Source organism: Carassius auratus, chromosome 17 (assembly GCF_003368295.1).
Source record: "Carassius auratus strain Wakin chromosome 17, ASM336829v1, whole genome shotgun sequence".
Lineage (NCBI taxonomy): Eukaryota > Metazoa > Chordata > Actinopteri > Cypriniformes > Cyprinidae > Carassius > Carassius auratus.
In genome coordinates this window covers 11035201-11045417 of record NC_039259.1, presented here as the reverse complement: position 1 = coordinate 11045417, position 10217 = coordinate 11035201, and the positions used below count along the sequence as shown (strand labels likewise).

The following is a 10217-nucleotide window of genomic DNA, read 5'->3' as shown; positions in this document are numbered from 1 at the left end:
TTTGATTGGCTAATGGCTCTCTAAATAATGTGTCCAAATAATCCTGTTTTTTTTTTCTTCCATAAAGCATAACTTTATTTTAGCTTGTTAATTCAAATCTATGAGCAAGACAGCTGTAAACGTAAGTTAATTGGTCATGTTCACGTGTGCTACGCAGCTACAGTCTGTGTACATTTTCTGTGCGTAAATCAAACTTAAGACAGAGAATAGACTACTGTTCTCTTCTATTACAAATACTCTTTTACATCAGTCAAATGTTCATTAAGATAGCGACCGATTTGTATATGCTTGCCTTGGTCATAAAAGCACACATGATGAATGCATGCCTTATTTTACATTAAGAACTTCCCGTGCGTTTTTGGGATAATCTAACGGTGTTATCCTAGGAAGAAGTCTATTTAACCGTATTCAGATAACAATAAGAATATATCAAAGCTTCAACATATTCTTCATCTGTTGACTGTGGAGGCTAGGAGGAGGGATCTAAAGTAAGAGCAAGGTCTTAAGTAGAAAGAAGCCCATAGCTCAAAGACAACCTTGGCAAGCGAAACTATTTTCACGAACCCAGGCACGCACGAGGTCGAGGCTGCGGTCACTTCTCGGGGCCTGCATACCACATTTCATGAATGTTGTGAGTTGGGTCTTATTTTTAAACATGGTGATGAAATATACTATTCGCATGTATGAATTGCATGATATTATAATATAAAAATAATACGAGAGTAATTAGAATATTATATATATATATATAAATATATAAATATATATATATATATATATATATATATATATATATATATATATATATATATATATATATATATATATATATATATATATATATAATAGGATATGTATATATACATATATCTTGTATTAATTTTCTGGAGAAAAAAATTAGTCCACTTAATAGTAGGCTACACATTGATGCGATTTATATTTCAAATGCTGAGCATGCATCTACACTGAAGGAGTGTATACATTTCAGTCAGCAAAAACAGCGCTTGTACATAATGTAAAGAACAACTTTAACAAAATCCACACAGAGAACATATTTTTTGAAAAAGTGCATATCCTTACAGATAGGCTATCCCACAAAGGTCCCCGTATCATTCGTTTTTGCTCGAGCGGAGTCTTCAACTTCACTTGTTTTGTATTCCTCTAAATCCAGCGGACTGCTCTTATTGGTAGGTGCGAGCGTTACATCACAATGATTATGACGCGCCGTCTTCCTGCTTCCTTCAGCCGCGTCTTAAAGTCAATCTTGTTGGTGCGAGCGCGCGCTCTCAGCCTCCTCCTGGCCGCGTGCGCTGAGACATACAGTTTTCATGCAGAGAGAGGAGCGGCGCACAAGAGCTCTTTCTCTATCTCACTCTCTTCGCTCTCGCTTGTCCCGAGAAATTACAATATTCATCACAGGGTGAACAACCCTCTGTTTTCTCTGTTACACTATCGCGAAGAAGCTCAATTCGCTCTCATCTTCAGAGTAAGTAACCTTGTCATTTGCGCTGGCGCTGAGTCTTGTTCTACTACTGATGACTTTTCATGCGATGCGCTGTATCGCTTTATCCTTCACGCTCTTCGGTTGCTGTTAACTTTATCGTTTTGAAGGGACTTCATCCTAACGTTTCTCGGACAGTAAGTATAAATACGCTCTTGTGATATCGCTTGTAGACTTTGGAGAGGCGACGCGAAACATTTTTGTTCAGTTGTGAACTTGCCGTTTATCCTTTGCAATAGGACAGTCCGTTTCGTGTGGTGTTAATGCCGTTTTTACATTTTCTGTATCATTATTACTTCCGTTTGCTTTTTGTCAGTCGTCTGTTGTTTTATGACAATAAAAAGTTACCGCATAATTTACATAGATGCGCTCGCTGAATTTACGGTAGGCTATCTCGTAGAAATAAAGGTTTCGATAGAATAGGGTTTCCAGACGTGTCATAGAATAATCTTTTAAGTTTCACAAAGAGCTTATTATGCATTAGTTGTTTAATAAGCATGTTATACTGCATAAAAGAGCTGAGGAAACAACGACAGTGAAGTGAAGAACCTATAGTGTAGCCTAATATCAAGAACTTTTTTCATCTTCCAAACTGCCAACTACAAAATAATGGTTCTTGATAAACGATGGCTATTTGCTGAAACCAAGATGTTACCAAGAACCATGGACGAACCTTTATTTTTAGGAGCGTTGGCTTATACTGAGCCTCTGAATTTTACTGCCACTCCAGCTTGACGCGTTACTTCATCATCATCATCATCGTCGTTTTCTGACGTGAAAGTCATATTACATCAAAGCTTTGCTTCAGTTTACGGGTACATCAAAATCGTATGTTTAGGAAAGAATTACCGGCGTATATAAAGCCGTGAAGTCTGTTTTAGGTGTTTAATGTCAAAATGAATGTCACGCACGTGGTTGTTTATAAAATATTTTAAGTTTGAGGTGCAGTGTATTACCCTATCCCTACAGGGCAGGAGTTTCAATCAGGGCTCCCAGGAGAAAAATATATAAATAATAATTGTCTCAAATTTGACGACATTTCTAACTCTGAACTAATCTTGAACTTTCTAACTAATGATATTTGAAACTATATATAAATGTTAATGTTTCTGGTGAAAAGTTACTGGGGAGAAAAAAAAGACTAAATGTGTTACTGATCAAATCTAGCCATTTTAGAGGTCTTTAGGTTGGCTGAGAGACTGTGTAGGGTTCTTGGGACTTTAAAGGTACAAACCCCCTATATCCGAGAACGTGCTGGTGACTAAATGTTTTGGCTATTTAACACAGCAACCGAATTGTGTGCGTTAACATATATATGTAGTATATATTTCATTTTCCATCACAACTTTTTGAACTGAAGTGGAACAGCTTGAATTTTTTGGAAAGAAAAGCAGCGCATAGGACGCGATGGCCGTATGAGGTGAAAGACGTCTACAACGAACAGATTTTGTTGTCTTTTTCTTGACTTGTCAGGTGTCTATATTTAGTGACAACAAAAGCAGTATTTCCGATTTGTTTCATACTGTAAATGTAAACGTATGACTAAGTTAATCGGTGCGTCTTGAAGCAAAGTTAAAGGCTACGTCTCATATGGTGTTTATCACAGAATAGGCTTTTAGATATTTATTCTAGATATTTGCAAACCTGGCCGTGCTGGTCAGAATGAAGACACTATCACATTAAATTACTGGACTTTTTCATTACATTACATTTTATGTGTATGTTTGAGGAAGTAGTCTCGTTATTCAATACCTGCTAAGCAAAGCTGTGCACTTTATGCTCAGTGCAAATGAAATACCCTAGTCTATTTAAAGTGCGTTACATTCAGAACGATCAAAGCTACATATTTGCCTTTTTGATATGCACGGAGAACTCATACTTATTATCATCTGATTTAATCGCCATGTGTAATGTTGGCCAAACTTAAATCACCGTCAACTTGTAAAACTAACTTTTATTATTCTATATTATCCACCAAAGGAGTTTGGTTTGAATTAATTTGATCAACCTAAACCATTTGTTTTTGTAAATCCAGAACTTAATTCATGAGGTGTATTAGCCTATACTTGTTGTATTATGATATATATATATATATATATATATATATATATATATATATATATATATATATATATATATATATATATATATATATATATATATATATATATATATATATATCTTTTTTTATTATTAGATGAGGGGACATATATGCCTGCTAATCTCCAAAAGATAATATTAAATCCGCTACTGTAAGTGTCTTTGCAAATATCAAGGATACCTCAAAACATACCAAAGTGAACAAAGCCTGCAAGTTGGCTGTAAGAACACAATAATGGTAGGACATGTCTGGATAAACAGAGCATTGTGATTTTAACTGGTTCTTACATGAGATCGTTTTGGTGTACAGCTCTACATAGATTTGGGTATTACTTTTTTTTTTTTTTTTTTTTTTTTTTTTGAATTATTCAAATAATTTGAATGACAAGTTTGTAACTGATCCTTATTATATACTTTTTGCGGTCAAACTCTTTGTCAATTTTTATTTAGCATACAATAGACTGACTTCAAATATTTTTTTATAAGTTTTGTGTTGTTCTCTTGAATGTTAGTCTATTTCAAATTGCATTTAGCATTGGCCACAAGAAACTTGGAGACATATAAAGAAAATTATTCATCAGTCCTTTCTTTTTGGCTAGGTTCCCAGGGTTCTCGAGCTGTGCCCAGCTGACAGGCTTTCAAAGATGGCACAATAACAGTTCCAGTGATGCCTGACCATGACAGCACATCCCTCTTAAGCAGACAAACCAAGAGAAGAAGAGTTGACATAGGAGTGAAGAGGACTATTGGGCAAGCATCTGTGGTTTTCACCCAAGCAAAAGCAACCTTTCTTAGTGCCATGAATCCCCACGGTTCCGAGCAGGATGTTGAGTGTTCTGTGGTGCAGCACGCAGACGGCGAGAAGTCCAATGTGCTTCGCAAGCTGTTGAAGAGGGCGAACTCTTATGAAGATGCTATGATGCCCTTTCCGGGGGCAACCATCATCTCCCAGCTTCTGAAAAGCAATTTGACCAAAAATGGAGGCAGTGAGCCTAATTTCCAGGGAAGTGGCCTCTCGAGCACCGGTTCAGAGATCCAGCAGGAGGATGCTTGCAGCAATTCCTCACGGGGCAGCCCTCAGGAGTGCCTTTCACCATTTAACAGGCCCTCCATGACCCAATTTGAAATGGAGAGGCTAACAGATGAGCATCTTAGGGCCAAACGAGCCCGGGTGGAGAACATCATCCGTGGGATGAGCCATTCACCCAGCGTCACACTCCGTGCAGGTGATAATGAGCGCGAGGGGGCAGCCCAGCCCCCGAGTCCTCGTGAGAACTACCGGGAAAACAAGCGCAAGCAGAAACTGCCACAGCAGCAGCAACAGAGTTTCCAGCAGCTCGTCTCTGCGCGCAAGGAGCAGAAACACGAAGAACGCCGGCAACTGAAACTGCAGCTGGAGGACATGCAGAAGCAGCTCCGGCAACTGCAAGAGAAGTTCTACCAGATTTACGACAGCACTGACTCTGAGAACGACGAAGATGGAAACATCTCTGAAGACAGCATGCTATCTGACAGAATGGACAATCGCGCCCATGACTCTGTCCCAGATCGCTCCGACAATGAGATGTCTGATGTGGATCCAGGGCACTTCCTGGATCGAGCATGCGCACTTATTCGGGAGCGGAACATGGCAACAGAGGGGGACAAGCACAAGCGTGATGGCTCAAGAGGAAAGAACCAGGGACCAACCTCCATGCATGCAGAGGGCAAACAGCTAGCAGAGACGCTAAAACAAGAGCTCAATACAGCCATGTCCCAAGTAGTGGACACCGTGGTGAAGGTCTTTGCTAAGCCTCCACGCCCAGTTCCTCAGGTTTTCCCACCCCTGCAGATGCCCCCTGATCGTTTCGCAGTCAATGGAGAGAACCCAAACTTCCATACGGCCAACCAGCGCTTGCAGTGTTTCGGTGATGTCATCATTCCTAATCCCCTGGACACTTTTGCTAGTATGCAGGTGCCCAACTCGAATGACCAAACGGAGGCCCTGCCTTTGGTAGTGAGAAAGAACTCCTCAGATCAGACTGGGTCTCTTCCCACACCTGGGGCTCACCACCATCCCTCCCTGCACCCCTCACCCTTATCTTCCACAATGGGCTTTAGTCCTCCCTCCTTCCGCCATCCTTTCCCCCTTCCTCTAATGGGCTACCCTTTCCAGAGCCCCTTAGGTGCCCCAACAGGGCCTTACCCAGGAAAGGATAGGTCTTCTCCTGAGTCTCTGGATCTGTCCAGAGAGACCACCAGCCTACGGACCAAGATGTCATCCAACCACCTCAGCCACCATCGTTCCATCTCACCAACACACCCAGGGAATGAAGGCTTGTCCTTGTCCCTCATCAAGTCAGAGTGCGGAGACCTTCAGGACATGTCTGACATCTCTCCATATTCAGGAAATACAATATCCTTTCAAAAAATCATTTAATGATAATTGTATTTTTATTTGTTTAGTTGAAAAAATTTTTAGACGGCTCTGATGCAAGTGCAGCTTAAATACCAAATGAATGACAGACAGATCTTGAAAGACGTAAATGTAATTTCAATGAATCTCCATTAATTGGCACATTCACAATCAGTGTTCCTCTAGTAGTCCAAAGATTAAAAAGAGCTCAGTGGATGGAGGCTTTTAAGTGTGCGCTATATGGAGAAGTGCTGAAAGGCCCCGCCGTGGCTAAGATACCTCCCATCTTCTCTGTTCTCACACTATCACAGGGAGACTCACAATAAAACCCTCTCTTTCATCACAGCGCATGCAAGACTTTGTACATAAATGCTCAAAGCAAATCATATTTCAAAGCCAGGAAGTAAAAGGACAAGTGGGATCCTTTGCTTAGAGGCCCTAGAAACTTGTGTTAGAAGGATGGTAAAAGATCTCTGTCGGTGGAGGAGTGCTTTATTTAGGAGGATGTGTGCTCCGTCAGTGTCGATGGCAACAAGGGTAAAACAAAATCCCTGCTGTTGAGCTTCGTAATTTTAAAAATGTATTCTCCTTTTTATTTGCTTTTATTTTACATTATATGTGAGCTCAAGAAAATAACAAAGCCTATTTCTTATGAACACCACCAGCTTGCTTTAGGTAAAGGTACACTGATAGCTGTTGCCTGGCAGTAGGTCTCTTCTTTTTATCCTGATTCTCTGGTGTGAACAGGTGTTTGGAGGTAGCTGCTTTTCTTTCATCCCTTTCCCTCTTTTTAACCTTTTGCCAAATGACTACTAGGTCTTTGATAAGCTTTGAATTGTCAAAAAGAACAAAACCAAATGTTCCATATAAAGTTTTAAACAGTCTACATTTTTTAAATATTAAATTATTTAATTTATTAATTAAATGATTACATTATTTATTACAGTTAACTGGCTTAATGGTTGATCCTTACAACGCAAAGAGAATTCACCAAGTAAGCACTCTTTAGCTCAGAGAGTCTATTATATACATATACTTGCACACCTGCACAGTTGAGACCTGAACAACAACTTCTCAATATTTGCAAAATAGGGTGTTTAATCAAATATGAATTTCTATTCAAATTCTAGAAGAAACAAGCAGCCAATTATCTTCAGCCGTGGCCAGCATGATCTTCCTTGTCACGTGCTCTCTTTGCATCTCAAGAAAAATAGCCTTGTTCAGTTTCCCCCATCATTTGCATATAGAGAGACCGAACAGCTCTGGCACAGGGCTGTTGTAAGAATGGGGTGGGGGTGGGCGGCAGGTGAAGCCAGTTTGCATGTCTAATATAGTAGACGAGGACAGAGGTTCATAGTTGCACCAGCTCCATGCTCAAGTGCTGAGGCAGCTATTGCACGTAGATTCAGGTTTCATCAATTAAAGTGAAGCAAAGAAAACGTGCGCTATGAAGACAACGCTCAGATCACTTTTCAAACTCGCTTGCCAAAGTGGTTTAATAAAAGACCTTCTCCATTTCAAAATCACTTTGCCGGTGGAATGACACAATTCGAGTCCGTTCTAATTTCTATATTTTTATGTCAGAAGATTGTCAAGTGATTCATCAAAGCATTTTTTTTTTCAGCCGAACAATCTGAAAACGCTTCCTATTCTATTTTTCTAAGCAAGAGCTAAAGTCTCTGCTGTAGTACATTTGTTGCTCTAATCTTTCATATTGCTGAACAGATGTCTAGCATTAATTTATGGATTTAGCATCCCTATGTCCTTTTCCCCTCCTTTCTCTCCTTACACCTGGCTGTTGGATCGCATTTCACTAGTTATTGTCTCCCTTACATGCAACATGCTTAATACAAAACCAGACCTAAAAAAGCCTGATGATGCAGAGCATCTATGGTGGCGTTGTTTATGTAGTCTCTCATATGGCTGTAAACCACAGCTGCCCCATTTTTCTCCTCCCCTGAAATACTTCATATTCAAGTTTGCATTATGTCCTTCATTCATGTTGACTATGGACCGGCTTGTCTTACACCGAGTGGGCCAGTGTTTACTCGGTCTGTTTTGTCATTTTGCATATTTACGTATCCTAGAAACAGCTCTATTTTTCTTGGAAGCTAGGTCTACTTGTAGGAAATGTGCGTTGGTCGAGTCATCCTCAACACATTGTTCCCAAGATCTGTGACTGTTTGTTTTACTTAGAAGTAAATGTCTTGAATGTTAATGGCACTGAGTAATGAGATAACTGGGATTTATGAATGTTGTTAACAGAGCAGATGAAGGGAAGAATAAACTGATATAATCGTCGCTCCATAAATACTGCGTAGAGATTGAAAAGTGGTAACTGCGAAACGCTTCCTCGCTGCTTTCAATGTGCGACACCCATTAGATTAAACAGCATCTCAAAGTGATTAATCCCTTGACAAATATACAAATAAAATACAACTATTAAGGTGTTTATCAGCCCTCTCATTCCAGACTCCAACACGGCCTATTATTCGCTCCATTTCATGAAGAAGCACTTTTGAGGAGCGGCCTCGCTGCTTGGGCTTTCCCCATCTCTTGGTTTTTAAATGAGCCTTTAGGTCCTTGAAAAATCTGACTTGTTGTGAAAAAGACAGCTTAACTCTCTCTCTCCCTCCCTCACTGTCATTCACTGCTGTTATTTGCTGTATGCATTATGACAGATGGTAGGAAAGAGAGTAATGCTCTTTTGGTCTTCCCTATCAGCCTAATGGAGGTCAGCTACGTTCTCCTCCTCTCCTCCTCTCTTGGCAGAAGGAACACGTCAATCTACATACACACCATTATTAAAGAGGCTCACTGTTGGAAATTGCACAGACAGTCCATTTTTAGTGTTCCATACATGTAGATGCATTTATTGTTGTTCTTGTAACTTGCAACTGTTCCAGCACTTAGTGTTTTACATAACAGACACAGTGATGTACCGTATTCGGTGTGAGCTGTCATGATTGTGCCATGCTTTATAGTGAAGGTGGGGGGGGGGGTGGCTAGGCGAGTGCTGGGTGAGCCTCTTAATTGACCTTGTGGGGGCCCATTGATTTAGCCCCACATGCATCTTCATTTTTGATAAATTATAAAGCCGTTAATTTGCAGAGGAAATGGCTGGGCCAGTCTGGAGCGCAGATGTGGCTAAAGCCGGCCTAACTGGCAGAGCGGGGGCCGTGCCAGGAGGCTCAGGGTGGAGGGTTGGGGGTTGGGGCTAATTGTAATGGGTAGATGGCTCTGGTTAGCCACGGTCTCTCCTGGGACCCCCCTCAGCTGCCCTCTGTTTACCAATCTAGAGGGCAGTGCCACCTCCAGATAAATAGCGCTTTTATTGGGATAAGCAGACGTTTATTGACTTGCAATGCTACATTGACTTGGACTCTGTAGGTGTTAATATAAAGTCGTCAGAATACGGGAATAATTAGGGATAGTTTGCAATGGTGTAAATACATCAAAGAAGTAAGGTTGGCTTATTTTATGTTTATATGTTGTTTGATATTTTATTTAACATCAGGCCATCGTAAAGAAGTACAAATGTGGTTTACTACCAGTAAATGTCTAAAATAATTATATTACAAAATAATTTCCTTGACCTTCAAATTTCAAATCCAAGAGGGGCTTTCTCCAAACCATCTGAAGAAGGCCAAGCTGATGTTCTTCTACACACGCTACCCCAGCTCCAACATGCTGAAGATGTTCTTCTCAGACGTGAAGGTGAGTCCGCCATTGACCGTTAACTATGTCGTGTGAAGTAGTGCTGTCCCACTAGTCCAGATGGGTCCCAAACAGACAGCCGGCTCCCCGACCCCTCCACCCCCTCAATTAAAATAACTGGCCTTAATCTCCGAGAGGAGAACAAAACGGCATAGCACAAGTCCCACTTTCCCTTTTACTCACTTACGCTTTCATTTTAAACACTGATCGTGAGATTACGTTTTTATCCTCTTTTTTTGTTCGCGCCACTACAGACAACTAGGCTCTGTTTCTGTCATCTGATAATTTACAAGAGTTTCCAAGAGTTCCCATCCCCAACTGATCTGTGGAAGTGGGAGGCAGAGGGTGATAAGAGCTGAGAAAATTAGAGGTTCGGCAGAAACTAACAAACGAAAGCGGGAGGGGACTCGGAGGAGGAGGGAGACAACAAACAAAATGGAGCACAACAACACAAACAAAACAATGGCAGTGATTGTCTCTTATTTACAACTTAATTTGTTGTTG

The 10217-nt window shown here is 40.6% G+C and overlaps 1 protein-coding gene across 4 annotated transcripts in view; it reads left to right on the top strand.

Annotated features, from left to right (window-relative positions):
- The first annotated feature begins 499 nt into the window (after positions 1–499).
- The window catches only part of prox1a (prospero homeobox 1a), a 34656-nt gene continuing 24938 nt past the window's right edge, over positions 500–10217 (top strand). The window contains exons 1-3 of one of the 4 annotated variants that reach the window (XM_026285791.1): positions 500–631; positions 4201–5996; positions 9606–9713. In XM_026285791.1, the coding sequence (XP_026141576.1) occupies positions 4269–5996; positions 9606–9713 (1836 nt within the window). In that variant the 5' untranslated portion in view covers positions 500–631; positions 4201–4268. The other 3 variants (XM_026285790.1, XM_026285793.1, XM_026285792.1) reach the window with 3 other exon arrangements.